Genomic DNA, 22333 nt, shown 5'->3' with positions numbered 1-22333 from the left:
GATGTGGGAACGGACTGGACGAAGCTGCACGAGCCTCCGCTGCGGACTGGGCGGGCGCTGGAGGGCGCCTCGGCCCGCGGACCCCGGCAGGGGGCACCCCGTCCCTCTGACCGACCCCGCGCCCGCGGAGCGGCCGCCCCGGCAGGCAGCTTCGGGCTCAGGGTCGCAGCCTCACCCCCTCCACCGACCCCCTCGGCCGGGCTGCGCTCCCTGCTTCCGGGTCTGAATCCCACCGCCGCCTCCTGATGAGACCATCGCCCGGCCGGTAGGTTGTCATTTCTATTCGTATATGTTGCTCAGTTTCGGATTTTTTTGTTTTTTAATTTTTTTGAAAGACCTTTGAACTCTCCGGGTTTGAAGAATCAGCCGTTTCTTCCGCGCAGGCGCGAGGGTTGCTCTCCGGCCAGCTCGGCGGTCTCCCCTGCAGGCCCTCCGGGGGGCAGCGCCCAGCCCATCCTCCCATCCGTGCGGGACACGTGCACGCGTCTCTCTCAGAAGCCGCATCCCTCCCGCACTCGGGGCGGTGTTCAGCCTGCAGACACCCCCCTGCTGTGGGCGTCCCCCGTCTGCTCCCCACCCCTCGGCGCTAGTCCCCTCTCGACTCCGAGGAGCTGGGCGCGCTCCGTCCCCTCCAAGCTGGGCATTTCCAACCGGATGCATCACATCCGGGAGAAAACATCCAACCGGATGCATCGGGGAGAGGACAACCCTTGGCCCAGCCCAGGGTGAAGGCAGGTGCGCGCAGGCCGGTGCACCCACGTCCTGGGTTGGGGGGCAGCGGCGTGACGTCAGAACGCGGCTCCGCAGGCGGGCCTGAGACCCGAGCCCACGCCGGTGCAGCCGGGCCCACTCAGGGCGGGAGTGGGCGGAAGGCACATGCAGCGACCCGAGCTCAGGAGGCACCAAACCCCTCGCCAATGCGGGCCGCCCAGCCCGATGCTACGTCTCCTCCTCGGGAGCCACTGGCTCCGTGCACCTGGGGGTCTCACTCTTTTCCTCTTGGGACACGGCCTAGATTTCCTCTCGGAAGGAGGGAAGGTGCCCCGGCTGATGGGAACCTTCTCGGTTCGCGCCCAGGTGGCTGCCTGGAAGCACAGGCCTCCGCTGGAAAGCAGGGCCTCCTCCTACTGCAGAGGACACGGCCCTCCCAGCGCCCTCCGGCCGTCCGGGAAACGGCTCTCCACCGACGCAAAGAGCGGGAACGCGCAGGCCTGAGAGACCGACCCTCTGGGCAGCGTCCGTGGCAGATAAGGGCGAGCTGGTGGGTTCCTGCCGCCGCAGCCACCCTTACCTTGGTAGCTAAGGAGTGGGCAGCCCCGGCCTCCAGGAGGACCGAGGCCACGTCCACCTGGCCTTCCCGGGCGGAGATGTGCAGGGGCGTGTACCCGTTGGTGGTGGCCGCGTCCGGGTGCGCCATGTGCTGGAGCAGCAGCTGCACGATCTCCGTCTTGCCCAGGCGCGAGGCGATGTGCAGAGGCGTCTGCTCCTCCTGCAACGAAAGGCAGGTCAGAGGTCAGTGCCCGGGCAGCCCAGTGCCACCCGTTCCTCCTGCAACCCAAGGCAGGTCAGAGGTCAGTGCCCGGGCAGCCCCAATGCCGCCGCTATCATTTGCATCATGGTTTCCTTTTTCTGGGAGCCCCTAGGCAGAAGGAAATATTACTACCCTGACCGCAGTTATTTTATATTTTCCTACGAGGTGACCGGTGTGGTCACAGGTTCTTCCTTAGCTTTTATTGTTGGAGGGAAGGGGATCTAGAAGAGGGGGCCCAGGATAAATGGCGAGGGAAAGAGACTTGGTCTGGTTGGTGACACACAGTACAATATACAGATGACGTCCCATAGAATTGTACACCGGAAACGTGTAATTTTATTAATGCCATCCCCATAAATTCAACAAAATAAATAAGTTAATCGGTTAGTTAATTAAAGTATGTACTTCCCTCCTCTTGGCCATGGTTCTCCAAGCACACCCACAGGCCAGGCCTCAGCCTCATTCACATTTAAATAGAAACCAACCCTTGGTTCTGAATAAGAAAGAAATCGCACCCAGAAGCCCTAAGACCTAGATTCCCATCCGGCGGTTTCACTGGGAGAAGGTGCTGATTGCCTGGGAACCAGGTCAAGAGAAAGCCCAGGGATGCTGGGAAACTGGCTCTCCCTCCGCCCGGCCAGCCAAGGCCACACGCGGTCCTGGCGTCAAGGAGAGGCTGAGGATAGAGGGGACATTGTCAGCGGATCCGTGGAAATGTCCCAGGACGCGGTGCAGGTCCGGGACTGGCATCCCGATGCAAACGGGAGCTCAGGCAGGAAGGAAACGGGCTGACGCAAGCCAAGTGCTCCCCCGGGAGGCCCAGGACGGGGCTGGTGTGAGGACGCAGGACACGCTGCGGAGGCTCCAGAAACCCCTGGCTCTCAGGTGTGGTCAGGGAAATGGGTTTAGTGTTAAGGGAACCAGACCAAACTGTTCTCTTGTGAAAAGAAAGGGCGGGTAGCCTCGGTGAGGGGATGAGGTCTGCGCACACTGGCCAAGGGCGCGTCAGTCAAAGAGGAGGGAGGAGCTGGGCCCCGAGCCGAGGACACACGGAGAGACGGAATCGGAGCTCACAGGATGCCGCCCTCCCAGGGGTGCGAGGATCTACAGGAAGACGGGAGACAGGACTGTGTGGACTCAGGGTGGTGAGAGGTGGGCGTAACGGGCATTTCATGGACCTGTGCCCTCCACGAGCTGCTTCCTGTGAGATGCACCTGGCCCTGTCCTCAAAGCAGGCCCGAGAGGAAGCCCAGCCCCCACCACCAGGCCGTTCTCCAGAGGAGACGCTTAAGAGGAATGAAGTGAGTCTCCAAGATTACCGCGGCCCCTCAGCTACTCAGCAGGACAGACAGACAGAAATGCTTCAGTATTTCCAAGGGAAGACCCCGAGGCCAAGGGTTTTGAGGAAGGATTTCGGGTGGTACCAAAAAGGCAAGAATAACAGGTTAAATAGGCAACATAAAAAATTGGCAGAGATACAGAAAAAGAGCAAATGTCTATTAAAAATAAAACATTAAAATTTGAAAATAGAAAGATATGAATTTTTATATTGAGAGATAATGGGAAACCCTGTTATGTTTACATAAGGACCACAAAATAGTGATTAGGTATGTTCTCACAATTTCTGGTAAAAATAGTGAAGTTCATGCTCCTCAAGTTGCACTGACTGACCATAAAGTTTCTGTAAAAACAGCCGCGTGCAGGTGACCGTCCCATGAAGGAGGACAGGCAGCCACGGAGGGTGTTAGGGCAGGAGTGACTCCGTGTGACACCGTGGGAGGGACACGTCCAAACCCACAGACTGCCCAGCACCCTGATGCAAACAGTGACTCTGGCTGACGACGCCGTGTCCATGGGGTCATGAGCTGTGACAAGTGCACCGTGTGGTGGGGTTGCTGATATGTGTCGGGGGAGGGGGGGAAAGGGTCATTTAGGAAATCTCTGTACCTTCCACTCAATTTTGGTTTAAAACTAAAGTTGCTCTAAAAATAGTCTTTAAGGAAAAACAAAACAGAAAAATGCCAAGGCAGGGAAGAATGCAGTTTGAATAACAAAATCTCTAAACATTTAAGAGCAAAGTAGCAGTGATGGTACCAAAGATCATCAATTGCACTAACTTGTGCGATGGAGAGAAAGGCGATACAATCCAAAGACAAGGCACTGTCCAGGCTGCCCACCTACCCCTGGTTCTGGGGGGAAACGCAGTAAAAACGCGGAGTCAGAGGATGGAAGAAAGACTGGGAGAAGCATTAGGGTTTCCAAGTCTAACCCTCGGAACTAACAGCAAAGACTGAACATGGAACGAGATCTGAGAGACCTCGGCGGGTGCTTCGTTCCAACAGGACAGTTTCTGAAGTGAGTCAGGCGGCCCATTCGAGCTGAGGTGTGTCAGACGGTGAAGAAGGAAAGTGGCCCAGCCAGTGTGGCTCAGTGGTTGAGCATCGACCTATGAACCAGGAGGTCAAGTTCGATTCCCAGTTGGGGCACAAGCCCAGGTTGTGGGCTCAATCCCCAGTGTCGGGCATGAAGGAGGCAGCTGATCCATGATTCTCTCTGATGATTGATGTTTCTATTGTGAAGGAAAACCCCTATTCTGTAAAACTACTGTTTGGAATTCTCTGCTATTCTTTGGATGGCCTCTTATTCTGGAAAAAATAACTTTGCTTTCTAGCCTGCTTGAATAATGGGGGAGATAAACTTAGCTGTCTGACCTTGTAGGCCAGAGACTAGATACACCAAATGCCATGCCAGGCGCATTTTTTAATTGGATAGAATTGTACAGTTTTCAAGGCCACCGCCAGCAAGCGCACAAAGGGCTGGCTCTTCTATAAAAAGGGAAGTTCTGCTTGTAGCTTGGCTTAGAATTTGGATTCATTTCCCTAAGCCCGCCGCGGTGAATAAAGTGTAACTCCAAACTCTCAGAGCACTGTTGGGTTCTTCTCCGGTTTTTCTGTAACACTATCTCTCTCCCTCTCCCTTCCTCTCTGGAACCACTATAGATAGATAGATTGACAGACACAGATACAGATACAGATATGTATTTTTCTTTAAGAAGAGAAAGTGACTAAATACTCGCCGGGAACCCCAGAGATACTGGTGTGACAGTCGGCAGGACAGCACGGAAGAGGGAGGGACAAACACTGCCGATGAGGCCAGTGTGAGGAAGAAGGTGGGACAGCAGCAGTCGGAAGGAACTTTAAGGAAGAGACATCAGCCGGGCGGGGGGTTAGGAACAATGAGAAACGGGGAAATCCAACCGAACAGTGTCTGGGCCCAGGTTCTTCTGTTGCTGACAGTGGAGGGAAGACAGAGAAGGAAAGCCGGAGTAAGGAGGGGTGACCTCATCACAGGGGAGCACGGCCCCCCTTGACTGTAACCCGTTTCTAAGTAACGGGAAGGCCTGTCTGTGAACATTCACGTTGGTGGGAAGAAATGGGTGAGATGTGTGCATACCTCCACAGCAGCAGATTGTAAATGCAAATGCGTGGAAACCAGCAGATGTGTGTGCAAGGGCTCTCACAAGGCAACATTATTTAAATGGCGGTGGGGGCTGCGTTTCTTAGATACTGAATTGCACATTTCTCCAAATGCTGACGCTTCTGAAATGGGGGCATCCCCACTGCCCGCACTCGCTGCTCGCTTCCTTCTGGCCTGATGCGCGCGGGTCCTGAGGGGTGCCCCCCTGGAGGGATGGGTCCAGGCCCAGCACCTACCCTTGGAGGGGCCGTGAAGGAGGGGCCCAGCCCCAGCACCTACCCGGGCTCTGGCGTCGACCAGGGCGCCGTTGCGCAGCAGGCATCGCACCACCTCCACCTGGCCCGCCCGGGCCGCCATGTGCAGTGCCGTCTCCCCACGCTGCCGAGACAAGACATCAGGGTCAGTGAGCCCATGCTCAGGTGGCAAAGAATAAAACATGCCTTTCTGTGACATTCAGCAATAAACCCAAAGTTCAGGAAATCTATCAAAAGGCATAATCATTCCACTGTTACTCCGTCTGGAAAACCTCGGCTTTGTGTCTTCTCTGTCTTCATACGGATAAAACCAACTCCTTTGCCCTTTCAGTCCATAATGAGCCAACAAACTTACCCAAATGCCCAGGACACCAGGGGCTGAGTGTTGTAAGCAACCTGGCAGGATTTAAATTTGTGATGTCTCGTTTTTCTTCAACCTAAAACCTGTCATGATCACACTCCACTGGTGATACCAACGTGGCCACGTTTTAATGAGGAAGTCCAGGTGTTGCAGGTCGAGGCAGCAACTCCAACCGTCACTCCATCTGCGCCACGCGCACGTCGCTCCTTCCCAGAGTTCAAAGTTAATATCCGAAATAAACTGCTAGTTTTCACCTGATTGGGTTAGGAGACCTGACAGTGACTGTTTGTACCAAATCTGACCTGCCAGGAGGTTCCCTGCCTTTTATTAATGAGCCATTTAATGGCAAGTCACTGGAGAAACCTGCTGGGGTGGCAGAGCCGTCCACGGGTGGGCAGCGCTGGGCATGGGCCTCGCACATCCCGGGCCCATCGACCGCCACACTGATCAGGAAATGGCAGCTTAGAGGTTAGAGAATTTTCTCACTGGGAAGCCTGTTCATTACTGACTAAAAGCAAGGTTTTGCCTTTTTTTTAAAAGAGCCTATTTTAAAACCACCTGCAGCTCTGCACACGGCAAACTTACAGCCATAAAGTTTGGCCATAAAAGAGCACGACACTGAACTAGCAGTGAGCACTGAGTTGCCAGCCCTAGAAAGAAGGCTGATGTAGCCACAGGAAGTAAATAAGCCGATCTCAAGGTTGGTCATGGTGAGGGGAGTCGGACAAATCCGAGGAGTGCTTTCTTCTCATTCCTTGCGCAGGAAACCCTTCAACCTAGAGCAGTGGTCGGCAAACTCATTAGTCAACAGAGCCAAATATCAACAGTACAACGACTGGAATTTCTTTTGAGAGCCAAATTTTTTAAACTTAAACTCTATAGGTAGGTAACTTGTTACTAACTTAATTAGGGTACTCCCAAGGCTTAGGAAGAGCCACACTCAGGGGGCCAAAGAGCCACATGTGGCTCGTGAGCCGCAGTTTGCCGACCACGGACCTAGAGGATTTAAGGCAGTGGTTCTCAACCTTCCTAATGCCGCGACCCTTTAATACAGTTCCTCATGTTGTGGTGACCCCCAATTTCATTGTTGCAAATTGAACATAATTAAAGCATAGTGACTAATCACAAAAACAATATGTAATTATATATGTGTTTTCCGATGGTCTTAGGTTACCCCTGTGAAAGGGTCGTTGGACCCCCAAAGGGGTCGCGACCCACAGGTTGAGAACCGCTGATTTAAGGTGAACTTGGGTTCTATTCCCAGTAATTGGACACTCCATTCCTTATAATGTTGTGGGAATTCATTTCAAATGAGTTGACTTTGAAAGCATTAAACTGGACGTCTACTCTAATGTTTTCTTTTATGAATGGCTCTCTGGCCCTCCCGTGCCCTCGTGTTCTGGTGATATACTGGACTTTGGAGAGCAAGCGTGCCGGGAGCATCCTGTTTTATAGACGATGTGCGATTGGGACAGCAACACTGTCTTCGGGCTTAGGATGTGCGGCGAGACCTTTCCTCTCTGACAACCGCCATTTCTCACTTGTCTTCTTTGTCAGGTCAAGCCTGTCTCTAAACAGGAAGCTGAGGTCTCCGAACTGTTAAACACACACACCCCTCCCATCTCCATCCTATTTCTAGGTCAGATAAAAGCACAGCCATCTTGCTAATCGTGGTAGACACAGAGACAAGATTGGATTTCTGTAACAGGAGTTAAGCCAGAGAGGCCTCCAGAGCACCTACTCAACAATGAGTGCATGTTCACTTCATAAGCCAAGATTTGTCAGTTTACTGACAAGATGGAAAATGCTAGTCTTACTATTTCCAATACCCTCATCTTACCTAATAATAGACAAACATGGTAATTGAACATACCTCCGCTACACTTCCCATTGGCTAATCAGCAGGATATGCAAATTAACTGCCAACAAAGATGGCGGCCGGCAGCCACGCAGCTGAAGCGAGCAGGAGGCTTGCTTGCTCCAGTGATGGAGGAAGCCAAGCTTCCTCCCTGCTGCGGCCCGGCTCTAAGATCTGAAAGCAACGTTTCAATTATAGAAGCTAAACAAACCCCAGATACCTGCTTTCAGCAGACCACGGACTCGGAGCTGGAGCGCAGGAGGCTTTCCTTCCCACCCACCCTGGCCGGCTGTAAGCTCCTCTCAGGCAACCAAGTTTCAATTATAGAAGCTAAACAAACCCCAGATACCTGCTTACAGCTGGCTGTGGCCACAGAGCTGGAGCCTTGGGTTGCCCCTGGTGATGGAGGAAGCCAAGCCCTGGCCCCAGGCTACAAAGTTTCAATTATAGAAGGTAAATAAATCCCAGAAAAAAAAAAGAAAGGAGAGGCTGGGAGCTTCTGTCACTGGGGAGGCTTGCCAGCCTGAAAACAGCCCCCTGCCCTTCACCCAGACTGGCCAGGCACCCCAGTGGGGACCCCCACCCTGAAGGGCAAACCAGCCAGCCCCCACCCGTGCACCAGGCCTCTATCCTATATAATAAAAGGGTAATATGCAAACTGACCCTAACAGCAGAAAGACTGGGAATGACTGGTCACTATGACACACACTGACCACCAGGGAGCAGACGCTCAATACAGGAGCTGCCCTCTAGTGGTCAGTGCACTCCCACAGAGGGAGCTCTGCTCAGCCACAAGCCAGGCTGACGGCTGCCAGTACAGCGATGGTGGTGGGAGCCTCTCCCGCCTCCTCAGCAGCACTAAGGATGTCCGACTGCAGCTTAGGCCTGCTCCCTGCTGGCAAATGGACATCCCCCAAGAGCTCCCGGGCTGCCAGAGGGATGTCTGATTGCCAGCTTAGGCTCAATCCCCCAGGGAGTGGGCCCAAACCAGTAGGTGGTCATGCCCCAAGGAGTTCCAGACTGCGAGAGGGCACAGGCCAGGCTGAGGGACCCCCCCCCGCCCCCGTGCACAAATTTTTGTGCATCGGACCTCTAATTTAATAATAAAATTAGTGGCCCAGTGTACAAATTCGTGCATGGATGGGTCCAGCCGGCCTGGCCCCAATCAGGGCCCAATTGGGGCAAGGCCAGCCAGGGGGGAGGGGCCATGGGTAATTGGCCAGCGGGTCCCACCCCCAATTGGGTTGGGGGAGCAGATTGGGGACAGGGCCGGCTGTGGGGAGGGGCTGTGGGCAGTGGGCTGACCTGCCCCGCCCCCAAATTGGGTGGGGTTGCCGATCGGAGGCTAGCAGCCGGGGGGAGAGGCTGTGGGTGGTTGCCTGGCTGGCCCTGCCCCTGACCAGAGGGGGGGGGGGCAATCAGGGGCGGAGCTAGCTGGGGGGAGGGGTCGTAGGCCAATCAGAATGGTGGGGGCCCATCAGGGGTGGGGCCAGTGAGGGGGAGGGGCCACAGGTGGTTGGCCAGCTGGCCCTGCCCCTAATCGGGATGGGGGGGATCCAATCTGGGGTGGGGTCAGGCAGGAGGTTCATGGGCCAGCCTCAACCCCTATTGGTGTAAGGGGGGTGATTGGGGGTGGGGCTGGCTGGGAGGAGGGGCTGCAGGAGGTTGGCCAGCTGGCCCCACCCACAATCAGGCCAGTTTGCTGGCCGCAGTGGGCATCATAGCAACTGGTTGTTCCGGTCGTTACAGTGTTCTAGTCGCTGGCTTTTCATATATATAGACTAGAGGCCCAGTGCATGAAATCCATGCACTGGAGAAGGGGGGGGGTCCTTCAGCCCGTCCTGCGCCCTCTCATAGTCCAAGAGCCCTCAGTAGATGTCCGATTGCCGGCTTTGGCCCACTTCCCCTGGCTGCTGCAGAAGTGGGAGAGCCTACCACCACCACCACTGCGCTCGCCAGCCGTGACCCCACTGATGCACAATTGGGGCTAGGGGGGAACATAGGAGGTTGACCAGCCGGGGAGGGACCACGGGAGGGCTCCAGGGCATGTCTGGCCCGTCTTGCTCAGTCCTGATCGGGCAGACCCCAGCAGCAAGCTAACCTACTGGTCGGAGCATCTGCTCCCTGGTGGTCTGTACACCTAATAGTGAGCAATTGAGCCGTCTTTGCATATCATTAACATATTACACTTTGATTGGTTGACTGGCCAACTGGATGACCGGACACTTAGCATATTAGGCTTTTATCATATAGAATAAGTGATCTATATGGTGTTTACACATTTGAAACTGATAGTTATATAGAAAATTTAAAGTATTAACTGTTAGATTCAAAGATAAGCTACCTAGGCAGACATTTACGGTCACTCCCCTGCCACTGGGGATCATGTTTGATTCTTACTTGATGGCTTTGGGGAAGCCGACCTGTACTGTAAATTCCTTTACCTCTTCCTAGTGCATTACCCTTGTTTAAGCGTAAGTTTAAATAAGAAAGTGAGAGAGGGTGTGTAAAGTTTAATCATAACTTCCATCTGTTATCACACACCTCAGGGTATTCAACATGCCTGTTTTCTTTATCTCCAGTTGATGAACTGTAAGGATTGGGGGATTCTTCACCCTAATATGCAGCGTGAACTCAGCCAGGGATCCACTGATCTGCTAACAGGGCCCTGTCCTCTGGACAGCCCCGCGAGGCGTGGTCTTGGACCCTGTGAAGCCGGTGGCTACGGCCAGCTGGACATGAGTGCGCTTGTGAATGTTGTGGGAAGGAGGTGTGGCTGAGGGGCTGAGTGCAGTGAAATCCCAGATACATCAGGACTGGCAGAGATGGGTGAGCTCACGGCTGAAGCAGGTGCTCAGCAGCATGCCACTTCTGGGTGTTAAAGCTGACTCTGCTGACAGCTACAGCGACCGCTCGCTGCATTGGTTGGAAGCGTCAGAGCGGGACAGACAGCCTGGCATCCAACAGGGCAACACAAGTTCAGGCAGCACACAGAGGCTCTGGGTGGGTGGGGGGACAGTAGGGGGGGGGGGACCCAGGCTGGCACAGCAAGCAGACAGTTTCACGCAGGGACCTCATCACCCCCAGGACCTGGGACCCGTAGCTAAACCTCCCATCCCGAGAGTGACGAGGCCACGGGCAGCTGTGGGCTGCTGGTTGGCAAGTAAAGGAACAGGATGCCGGTTCAGGGTCCCTCCAGACGAGGGGCGGGTAATGCCGTCAGCACGGTGTGTCTCGGACATGCGAGGGACACACAGTAAAAGAATGACTCGGCCCTGGCTGGTGCGGCTCAGCATGTGCACCAAAAGGTGGCTGGTTCGATCCCCAGTCGGGGCACATGCCTGGGCTGCAAGCTCGATGCCCAGGCTGGGTGCATACAGGGGGCAGCCGATCGATGTTTCTCTCTCACATCAATGTTTCTCTCTCTCCCTTCCTCTCCCTCTCTAAAAAAAAAAAAAAAAAAATCAATAAAGACACTTTTTTAAAAAGCAATTATTTGTTGTTTACCAGAAATTCAAGTGGAACTGGCAGTCCTGTAATTTACCTGCAACCCTGCCCACTTGGTGTCTTCTCCCTGAAGAGCACATCGTACCCGAGTGAGAACAAACAGAACCTAGGAAGCAGTCGAGGGGAGGGTTCCCTCAGCAGCCGCCTCACAAGCATGTCCTTGGAGGGAGCTGAAGGGGGAGAGTGTAATGGACACGTGAGAAGATGAAACAACTGAAGGCCTCCATATTGACCAACAGATGGACGTCAGAGTGTGGTATTGCAGCTGCCAAATGTGGAAGTTTTTAGGCACCTAAGACATGTCCACGTTGTGGTTTTGTTTGTTTTTGTGGAAAGCTGCATGTCCCGATGTAGCGTGTTTTTGCAGAGGAGAGGACATCACTGTGGAGAACCCGTAACTGCCGAGCTATTTGAAACTGGTCGGCGAAGCAGCACGGAGTCACACAAACATTTCAGAGGGGTTCTCTCTGACGGTTTTGCAAGTCTCCCCGAGATAAAAGACTGCCTCAGGAGGTGTCAGTCACGCATCTCATAGATGCGCTGGCATTGTTCTCGTCGTCACGTGATCATTCACAGTATCGTCCTCTCTCCTGGGACCCTGCAGTGTTGGGACACACGTGTGGAGCCCGCAGCCCGGTGGGAGCACAGAGGACCTGTTCGGTGAGTGGTCTGCACGGCCTCCATTCACGAGCGAGAACACAGAATGGAGGGTGCTCCTTTCTCAGAGTTCTCAGAAGCGGCCTGTTGCGCGATTGCTCTCATCCGTAACCCAGTGAGGATTAATAAATACGCGGAAACGTAGGACCCCCACGCTGTAATTAGGGACATTGGTAAACGTAGCCTTTACGTTTCCATTTTGGGACCGTTGTATGCTCCCTCTGTCGGTAATATGAAGACGGACTATTGTGTAACATTTAAAATCAAACACACGTATTTCACGTGGACTTTGTAGCACACCAGGCACTTCAGCACAGAAACCATCGAACACAGACCCCGGGACATGAGAGGAGACACGAGGAAAGGAATGAACGTCGTTTCACGCCTCACAGGGACAGAGACACCAACATCCAGCAACTCTCTGGACCCACTGCCTTTGGTAACGGGACTTTTTAACCCGAGCACAGATGCTCGTGGGGCAGAGCCTTTTCTGCTGCCCGCGTACACCCTCAGCAGCCCGGGGCCAAGAGCTCCCTGCACGGTGGTGCCCTGTGCCCGCGGGAGGGAGTGAGCGCACGGCGATCACAGAGTCTCAAGGGCGACTCCAGACAAGGACCCACACAGAGGCCGAGCCGAGGTGCGGGAGTCCCAGGTGCCGAGTTCCTGGCAGAGAGCAAGCTGTCGGGGCACGTGCCTCCCCGGTGTGTGAGAAATGGGATGTGACTCCTCAGGTCAGAGAGGGCGCCTCTACCAACAAAATCACATCCAGACAGAGTCCAAGCGGGGCAGCAGGTGGGAAACCCGCGTCCCTGAGGCCGGGTGGCTACAGCGAGAGCAGCCTCGCTCAGCCTCTCTGGTTAGTGCACTGGCCTGGCTGGGTCCTGACCTGGAACTTGCACAGAGATCGCCAGGGATACCGTCCAGCCAGCGCAGCGAGCCCCCGGAGCTCACTGCCCCGCCCTCAGTCAGTGGAGCTCTGACCAAGCGTGGGCTGCGTCCACCGCGTGGGGACGCTCCAGGACCAGCGACCCTCCCTCCCCGCAGACTCGGCTCAGTCCTACAATCACCCTGCACCAGCCGCACCGGCTCTCTCTTCACGGCCGCGAGCAGACGGACGCGCGGACAGCCCTGCTGGCCATACTCACTATGTTAGTGACGTCTGGGCAGGCGCCGTTCTGCAGCAGCAGCAGCACAATGTTCAGGTGGCCCATGAAGGCGGCCACGTGTATAGGCGTGAGGCCCGACTGCGGACAGAACAAAGCAACACGGCAGCAGCTTTACTCCCCTGCACGCGCCCGGCTCTCCACCGGCGGCCTGGTGAGGGGCAGGGGGCGCAGATGGGGGCGTGAGGGGTCGCGACAAGCCGGGACCGTGTCTACCTCGGTGACCGCCTGGATGGAAGCCCCGTATTTCACCAGCAGCTCCATGACTTTGATGCGGTTTTTCTTGCAGGCAATGTGCAGTGGAGTAAAGCCGTTCTGTGCAAAAGACAACCGGTTAGTGGGAGACATGCGCAGCCACTCAGGCAGGGCATGCACAACACGGCGTCCGACCGCATCGTCACACGTGCTGTGTCCTGAGGGCTCTGCCCCTGCAGTGAGCACCGGGCGTGCCCGTGGGGGCGGCTGTGTGGGGTCCTGCTTGTGTGGACACCGAAACAAGTGCCCACAACACGGCAACTCGTCAGAGAAGGACAAGGGGCCATGAGACGCGAGGGGGGCGATGAACCGTGTCAGGTGCTTTGGAGATAAGCACATTTTTTCTGATGAAAGGCCACATCTTAGGTGTAAACAACCTTCATCGGTTTTAAAATTCCAAGGCCATGACTGCCTCTACAATCAGTGTTTCAGATCTGCTACCACTTTCTCCAGGAGGAGGTGCCAGTGAGCAGAAAGCATGATTTGTGTGGACGGTTTTTTATATCCTGACGTTATATTAAAATGTGTATAGGAAGTTATCTTAGCAGAAGTTATAAGACAGGTTCATGAAACCTATTTTATGAAGAAATGACTGTTAAATTCACGAATATTTTTAAGAAAAGTGTGGATGGTTTCTGGAATAATGGGAAGGAGAGCTCTCTCAGAGGCAGAGGAATGTGGTGACATCTAAGGCACTTTTGAACTTTTCACACTGAGCTCATGTGTAGGAATTGGGGGCTATTATATAAAAATGTGCCTGCCCGGCGTGGCTCAGTGGTTGAGCGTCAACCTATGAACCAGGAGGTCATGGTTTAATTCCCCGTCAGGGCACATGCCTGGGTTGTGGGCTCGATCCCCAGTGTGGGACGTGCAGAAGGCAGCCGATCCATGATACTCTCTCATCACTGATGTTTCTATCTCTCTCTCCCTCTCCCTTCCTCTCAGAAATTAATAAAAATATAAAGAAAAAGAAAAATGTGTCCCCAAACTTCCTCCGGTGCGCTGTACTGAGTATATTTCTATGTGAATGTGGATCCCTGTGGGGGACGGGTGCATGTGCCCTGCAGGTGACCGTGGGGACAGCGCCAGCCAGTGTTTCTCGGGCCCCGCCCCTCGCAGGAGGCGCGAGGTCATGCTGACCCAGCGCCTGCTCCTCCCAGGGCTGAAGGCATTTCCTGTATGGGCTGTGGGTGAGCCGGATGTAAGCAGACGCACTTACAAGACTTCATATTAAGTTGCAATCTACACTAATAAAAGAAAACATGCAAATTGGTGTCACTTCACTACGCCCACCAGCCAATCAGCTGAGTATGCAAATTAACCCAACAAAGATGGCAGTTAATTTGCATACATAGGCGCCCAGTGGCCTGGGTCCCGGGAACATCATTGGCACCCAGGTCACTCCGAGGTAGGCCCTGTGTGGGCCCTGAGCAGCCTAGGAAGGTCCTGAGCCAGGGGGCTCCTGGGCTGGGCCGAGCCAGTGATCAAAGCCAAGGGGGCCCCTGCCCAGGCCCAAAGCCTCGGCCAGATGCTTTAGGCCTGGGCAGGGGCGGAGCCAGTGATCAGAGGGAGATGGGGGGGCCGTGCCCAGGCCCCAAGGCTTTAGGTCTGGGCAGGGGCCGAGCCGGTGATTGGAGGGAGCTGGGGGTCCCCTGCCTAGGCCCAAAGCCTGGGCGAGAGGCTTTAGGTGTGAACTACAGAGGAAACACCTTTTCTGACCGCTCATTGGCTAAGCTCCCTGTGTGCCACTGGTACTATTCTATAGTAACTTGGGTAATAAGAATCCAAAACGGTTTTTCACCACACTCCTGGTGAAAAAAACGAAGGTCCGCTGCTGGAGGGCTAAGAAATGTCATATCCTGCCCTAGCTGGTTTGGCTCAGTGGATAATGCCTCGGCCTGCCGACCGCAGGGTCTGGGTTCAATTCTGACCAAGGGCATGTACCTAGGTTGCAGGCTCCTCCCTGGCCGGGGCCCAGGTCAGAGCTCACGCAGGAGGCAACCAATCAAAGTGTTCCTCTCACTTTGATGTTTCTCTCTGTCTTTCCCTTTCTCTTCCACATTCTCTAAAAATCAATGGGAACATATCCTCAGGTGAGGATAAAAAAAAAATAATGTCATATCCTATGAAAGACACATCTTGAAAATGCCTAAAGAAAGTTGTCATTTTTTCATGGTGAAGGGACTGGAGTCCATGTTGATGAAAACACCTTGGTGGCTGCAGTGACTGGCAGTGGCTGCAGCAGTGGGGTGATGGGGCTGATGCCTTCCCCTGACCAGTCCGGTTGCCTCCCACAAAGGGAGGCCAGACTGCGGCTTAGGCCCGCTCCCCAAGGGGAGCAGGGAACGGGCCTAAGCCATCAGTAGGACATCCCCTGAGGGCTCCCAGTATGTGAGAGGCGGCAGGCTGGGCTGAGGGACCCCCCCCTACAGTGCATGAATTTCGTGCACCGGGCCCCTAGTATTATATAAGCTCACTGCCCATTCTCCGGCTGAAAATGAGCATTTTCCTCCTTGTAAGAAAATACCTGCACACGTGTCACACAGAACCTGGAAGGGCTATCTGTTTCCCAGGCAGGGAGGCATGCACTGATTCTGATGGGAGATTTCTAAACAGAAACACGATTTCTATTAGATCATTCTGAGGGCATCCTATCATCTCAAGTATTGAGTGAAGACTGACTTGATGGACATGAACCATGTAAATGTCTAGGAGAAAGTGTGCTCCTAGTAGTGAGTTGGGACGAGACACAGTTAGTGCATGCCTGCGGCCAGCGGCTGTTAGAAGGAAGGTGACGCGGGAAGTCACTCGGCATTAGGCCCCGGGAGACACCAGGTGCAGGGATGGCTTCCGGGAGGTTTGTGCCAACTGCCTCCTGGCGTCAGGCCCCGAGCCGGCTTGCACCCCTGGCTGGTGACCAGCCCAGGCGGGACTGTCCGGGGGGGTGTCCGGGGGGACTGTCCGGGGAACCCCACATATGCTGAGATCACGCCGTCTGACGTATCCGACCATTGGCCACCACAGCCTCATCCAGAAAGGAACGACTAAGGCTCAACTTTCCCACACGTTCATTCTGACCCCAGAGAGCTGTCTGAACCCACTTTATCATTCCCTCTGGCAGCTTCTATTTTCCAGCTCAAACTGTAACCACTCAGAGCTGCCCTTTCTATTGCAACTCGCCAACCACGGCACGCTGCCTTCGTGTTCTCGTCCACCTCGCCATGCCCGCGACCGCGTCCCAGCGACCGTGAAGGCAGGACGGAGCCAGGTGCCCATGTGGGCCGGGTCTGCACGCCGCTCACCGCGGGCCCGCCCTCCCACCCGCCTCGCCGGGCGGCTGCTCAGGTTACCAGGGCTCGGGCGTTGGCGTTGGCCCGCTTGTCCAGAAGCAGCTTGGTGACGCGGTAGTGGCCGCAGTGCGCGGCCACGTGCAGGGCCGTCAGGTAGTCCAGCGTGACGTCGTCCACAGGCGCCTTGTGCTGTAGCAGGTGCTTGACGCAGTCCACGTGGTCGCCCTGCGCAGCCATGTGCAGCGGGGACAGCCCGTTCTGCGCAGCAAAACAAAGCAAACGCCGCGTCAGTCATCGCTCGCAGGGTCGGGAGCACAGCAAAGCCCATTCTCCATCTCCGGGAAAACTAGGGTTAGAGGCCCCAGGTGACAGGGCAACACAGGGCAGGTGACGCCGGGCTGAGAGGAGAGGCCTGAGGCCTCTCTCGGGCTCCCTGCTCTGCGCTCCCACGGTCCTAGGACCTCTTTTCTCCGCCTGGGACGTGAGCTGGGCGTGGCGAAAGCAGGCAGGTAAGAGCTAGAAAAGGGGAGGCGAGGTGGGCCAGGGGTCAGTGACCTCCCAGCTTTTAAGTCTGAGGAAAACCTAGATGTATCTTCACGGATACGGCCCAAAGCAACGTTAGCCTCACTTCTCAGGGACCAACATGGGAACACAAGATCGTGGTGATTCGCTGCTAGGGGTCAGGCTCTTAGTGTTCGAAGTTAAATAAATAAGCTTATAGGACAAAAATGTACGATTAAGAAACTAAATTAGAAAACATCTCATTAAAGAGAGCAGACTGTTGCCTCCTCTTAGTAACCAGTGCACATGCGGTCGTTAGAAAATAACGGTGACCACAGACGCAGTTTGGCAGCGATGACGTGCGCAGAAGCAGAGACCAGCACGGGCCCAGCCCCTACTCTGCCCGGGAAGGGGTTGCAACAGTGGGGGGGGGGGGGGACAGCTGAGAACAAATGCACCCACATTCCATCGTAGGGGTTTGTGGGCTGCAGCAGTATATGCGGCTTCATTTTCTTCTTTGTGAAATACTCTTTACTCATAATTACTGGTTTTGCAATTATAAATTCATAAAATGAACTTAGGACAGAGGGCCAGTAGATGAGGGATTTATGCATAGACGTGTGGATAAAGGGCACAGTGTCCAAGACCCTCGGGCCTTGCAAGGCCTGGACTGGGGTGTGCCCATCCGCGGACATGCTGTCGATCTTAATGCTGTTTAATCCACCTAATGACCACGTGGACAATAAAATCTGCACTATTTAATCCTTTGTTCGTTTTTAGAAATATGCACTGAGCGCCCCTCGAGCCCGCACACGTCCCGAGGACAGCAGGGCCTTGTCCACACGCAGGCGACCCTCTCAGAGGCACAGGAATGACTCGGAAAGAGAAAGAACTGGGAGGAGGCGCCTTCTACGCCACTGCCAGGTGTCACTAGGTTAGTTCCTGTTCTTCCTGTTCCTCGCCTGCGTAATGGTCTCCTTTTCTATCTTTTTACTTAATTCTGAGCTTCTTAAAGATATAGACTGCCTATTATTTATCTTGATAGTTCCTATTGACTAGACACTGCCTGGCACACTGTAGCTACTCACTAGGATAATTAGGTGGTGGGTGATGAATGAATGAACGAATGAGTGAGTGAATGCATGCATGCATGAATGAATGAATGAACAAAAAAATGAATGCATGAATGAATGAACGAAAAAATGAATGAATGCATGAATGAATGAACGAACAAACAGGTAAATAAATATAACCATGCAGTCACAGACCCTGTGTGCTAGGCCCTTGCATAAGAACGGTATTTGATTTTACAAGGAGGCCACCTAGGTAAATCCTGTCTTCATTAGTGACAAGCAATTATGGGCCGACTCTGTTGGTAAGATTGTTCTGTAGTTGGTGGGATGTTGTCAGCTGCTTATCCTCAGCTTGCTAGAGGCTTTTTACTGGTTGTAACATGGCTGGTCTGAAATTTTGTAATTTCTATTTAAATTTCAATCTGTTCCCCACGAAACTTTCCAAAACTATCTCTGCATTCCCCAGAGCCGCATGTCAAAGACAGGTCCCCACGGCCCACGTGCGGGTGTGAGGGTGAACATAACCAAGCCGACTGCTTCTCAGCCCCCGCCTCTGGTCTGAGACAGCCTTTCGCGGCCTGGGGCACACCCTTAAAGACTGATTCCATTCCATACGTATGTCAGGTGTGTGGTTTGTGCTACAAAGAATTTCAATTCGATATTCAATCAAAGTACAATGCACACTGAAAAATACTTGCTTGTGTCAGCGGCCTTATTTTTATTGCTCGCCCTAGCAGCGGCATGGGCTGATCCCAAGCCTGGCCAGGGGCTGGGGCGGTGAAGTGGGGGGAGAAGGTCGGACACATCCTTTGCCTGAGTTTCTGTTGCAGGAAGGGCCTGGGGGTCATTGCGCATCCATGAAACAGCCGTGTGATTGTGCTCGATTTGTCTCAGGACCGTTTCCGGTCACCCAAAGTGGGGAGCTTTACCGTCATAAACCATTTCATGTACACTGAATGGTGACAGCCTCATGGCTTGTGTGATGTGTCAGCACAGGGTTTCCCTGCGGTGCGCAGGCTGAGGAAGGAGAGACTAGCTGTGCTGCCTGGAGAGCATGTGCCTGGTCACGTCTGTGCCGACGCCCGCGAGCCGCGCTCCCCATGGCACTGCAGTCTCCACGCCAGCTCTCTGCCCGAGAGACAGAGGCTGGGGAGCTGGAAGGCTCGCCTCGTAAGGCTGTTTGCTGCTTTAAAAGAGGATGACTTGGGGGGAACAGAGTATCATAAATGGAAGATCACCTCCCGTATGGACACTGTTCTCACTCACAAACAACAGAGTAACATTCACGTGTCCGTCTGCAGCAGGAAGAGCAGGTGAAACACAGGAAGACCTGCGGGCATGTGTACACTGCATCTTACTGCGTGTGTGTCAGTTTCAAGTAATTTAAGAAGTTTGACGTTTGTTCCCCACTCCTCGCATATAGATACTAAGAGGTGCTTGCGGATGCTCTGTTTCAGGGAGAATAGGGGCGCCGGGGGCGTGTCGGGGTGCCGGGGCCGCCCGCACAGACTCACCTTGGTCCTGGCCAGCAGGGGCGCGCCCCGCTCCAGCAGCAGCTCCACCGCCGGGTCGTGCCCGCTCCGGGCCGCGCAGTGCAGCGGTGTCAGCCCGTCCTGCAAGAGCCAGACCAGGCCTCAGTTCCCGTCCTTGTAAAGCGAGCTGCACCGCGAGAGCACGGTGCCTGGCCCCGTCCTGGCGGCTCCGCGGGTGGGTAAGAGGTCAGCGAACCGCCTTAGCTTAGCCAGACGCAGGCCTCCTGTTTCTAGGGAAGGAGGCCGTGCGGAGACAGCCTCCTACTCCGCTCTCCTGCTGTTTGTGACAGTCCATAACACTCAGAACTGCACTCACTTGACAAGGTGGGCACGGACAGAGAAAGGGCACTCCCTCTCCCCGAGGACCTGAGTCGGGCGCGGAGAGCGGCTGCCTTCTCCACAAGCACAGAGCGCCGGCTGGGGCGGCTCAGCACCACCCGAAGGGAAATGACTGAGGACCCGCCGCCTTAGACGCAAAAGCCATGCGACCGGTACGATGCCCGCAGAGCCACTCTCCCGGCTCCATCTCCCACCCAAACGAGATGAGTGGGTGCGACCGCGACCTTCGTTCCCAGAAAACTCCTGAGCGGGGGCTGGGGCGCCTCCTCGGGGGTGGGCTCTTCTTTTTGGGCACTTAGGAGAAACGGGAATTCCATGTTGCCACGGGAACCCGTAAACATTGTCTGAGGCTTAAATAAAAGCCCAGAAAGCCATGTCCCAGAAAATCCGCGTTGTCGCGTGTCCAGGGCCCGGCACATGGGGGCGAATGCTGGACAACACGGAACCTCGAGGCGGCAGGAAGCGGAAGGCAGACACTCACCCTGGTTTTGGCGTCGATCTGACCTCCGCGGTCCAGCAGGAGCTTCACCATGTTTGTGTTTCCCCGTTTGGAGGCCACGTGCAGAGGGGTGATCCCGTTCTGCAGGGAGAGAGGCGGGGCACGCGGTGTGGGCGGGGGAGCACGCGGTGTGGGTGGGGGAGCACGCGGTGTGGGCGCGGGGAGCACGTGGGTGTGGGCATGGGAGCACACAGGTGTGGGCACAGGGAGTCTGTGGGTGTGGGCGCAGGAGCACCTGTCACCGGGCATGGGGAGGCGGCCCGAGGAGAACCTGACCCAAAGCTGCTACATCTCAACAGCTTCCATTTTTAAGGAAAAGCACCCAAACCACAAAACACCACAGGAAGAGAATGAAAACGGAATAAGGCTGCGTCACTAAGTCACCAGCCACACATCTGCACAGAAGGGGCCCGGACTGTCAAGGGGGCACGTCTATGAAACAGAAACACGACGTCTGGTTCTACCTGGGACCGAGCCCGAGTCCAAGTCCGTCCTCTCTCCAGCCTCCACCACCCACCGAGCCTGGGTCGGAGGGTTTCCTGTGCTCATGCTAGAGCCCGAGCAGCTGAAGGCGGTTCTCAGAAAGCAACGCCCTTTCCGGGCAGGAGACGTCCGAGGACAAACCCCACAGACGGGACCTGTGTTATTTCACTGGCGAACACATGCCGTCACTGGGCAAGGATCGGACTTGGCTCTTGGTATGGCGTAATTCTGCAGATGTTCTGACCCTGCGTTTGGTTATTCATATCACACATGTGTCTGACATGCCGTTAAGTCGGCTCTGACTCCCGGGGACCTGGAATGGTGCCGTCCAGTGTCCGTCCTCACCGCCCTGCGCAGCCTGCGGCTCTTGCGTGAGCCCCTCCACCTCCTGCTTGGCCTCCTCTTCTGCTGCGGCCTCCGTTCCCGGCATCGGCGTCTTTCCCAAAGCCCCGCCTCCTCACCAGGGGTCTGGAGCAGGACAGCGTCTGTGTGTCTGTGTGTCACCTGCCCCAGCCGCGCTCAGGCTGACCTGCCTTTCTCGCGCTCCGGGGCCTCCTCGCCGCCCTCCTCCAGCCCCAGGTTAAAACGAACCAGCTTCCCCCGCAGCCGCTCCACCGTCTGACCCCCCACCCTGGTCTCGGCCTTGGTCGCCGTGGCCCGTCTGGGCTCCCGGTGACCTTCCCTGATCGTCCCCCGGCTGTCCTTCCGGCCTCGGCCCCCCTGACCCGCTGGCTGCTGCCTGCACTCGCCCCGAGGACTGAGCCGAGGTCGGCGAGAGCCTCGCGTCTCCGTCGTCTGCGCTGAGGCTGTGCGCTTCTCCTGCCGTGGCTCCCTTCTTCCTGCTGGTCAGACGTGTCCTGCTTGGCCACTTTCCTCCTTCACTTTCAGCAGCCGTTTCGCATCGTGGCTCCTTCGGCCTCAGACGGTGTCGCCTGCAGAGCTCCAGTCACTCTCTGCTCCTCCCTCGAGTCTCTCCGTTTTCTGTGTGGCACGCGTGCTCTGTGCGCAGACTGAACAGTCTGAAGCCCTCGCCGACAGGAAACCGTCCTGCGTCCGTGGCCCGTGCTGACCGTGGCCCCTGCTCGCGGGGCAGCTGGCGCGATAGGACGGTCAGCGCTGTGCGCCCTGCCTTCAGAGCGGCTGCCGCTTCCCATGGACACGCTCCTCGCAGCGCCCAGCATCTGGGAACGCTGGCCGCCAGGTCCGAGTGCCGCTCTTTTCCGAATCCCCTGGCACCACCAGCTCCTCCCGCTCCGTGTGAGCCTCCCTCCACCCGCGTGGGGAATTGGGGCGACGGACCTGCAGTCGTGCACCCCTTGGGGTTCCTTTCCCGAAGACGGATGTGCACTGAACCTTGCTAACCCGCAGGCTTTTTCCCATATTTGCTGACTTATTCTTGGAGGATTCTGACAGGTTGATGCTCTGTGGCTTACATGGTTGTCTGTACCCCACCTGCCCCGGGGTTACTCCTCCCCAGTGCGATCAGGGCAGCCCTCACTTGGCCTTCTAGAACTCCAGGCTCCTTCCCCGGGGGCTTCTCCTTCAAAGGCCTC

General features: G+C 55.6%; 1 protein-coding gene across 40 annotated transcripts in view; it reads right to left on the bottom strand.

The window, feature by feature from the left end:
• ANK2 (ankyrin 2) overlaps nucleotides 1–22333 on the bottom strand; it is a 362059-nt gene that overhangs the window by 86801 nt on the left and 252925 nt on the right. For 34 of the 40 annotated variants that reach the window (XM_059695513.1, XM_059695517.1, XM_059695506.1 and 31 more), the window contains 7 exons: nucleotides 20280–20378; nucleotides 19442–19540; nucleotides 16414–16611; nucleotides 13025–13123; nucleotides 12791–12889; nucleotides 5288–5386; nucleotides 1292–1489 (listed from right to left, as the gene is read on the bottom strand). In XM_059695513.1, coding sequence (XP_059551496.1) covers nucleotides 1292–1489; nucleotides 5288–5386; nucleotides 12791–12889; nucleotides 13025–13123; nucleotides 16414–16611; nucleotides 19442–19540; nucleotides 20280–20378 — 891 coding nt within the window. The remainder of the gene's footprint in view (nucleotides 1–1291; nucleotides 1490–5287; nucleotides 5387–12790; nucleotides 12890–13024; nucleotides 13124–16413; nucleotides 16612–19441; nucleotides 19541–20279; nucleotides 20379–22333) is intronic. The other 6 variants (XM_059695521.1, XM_059695525.1, XM_059695523.1 and 3 more) reach the window with 2 other exon arrangements.

This window comes from Myotis daubentonii, chromosome 5 (genome assembly GCF_963259705.1).
Source record: "Myotis daubentonii chromosome 5, mMyoDau2.1, whole genome shotgun sequence".
Taxonomy (NCBI): domain Eukaryota; kingdom Metazoa; phylum Chordata; class Mammalia; order Chiroptera; family Vespertilionidae; genus Myotis; species Myotis daubentonii.
Note: the sequence above shows the minus strand (reverse complement) of the source record. Positions and strands in the feature narration are given on the sequence as shown.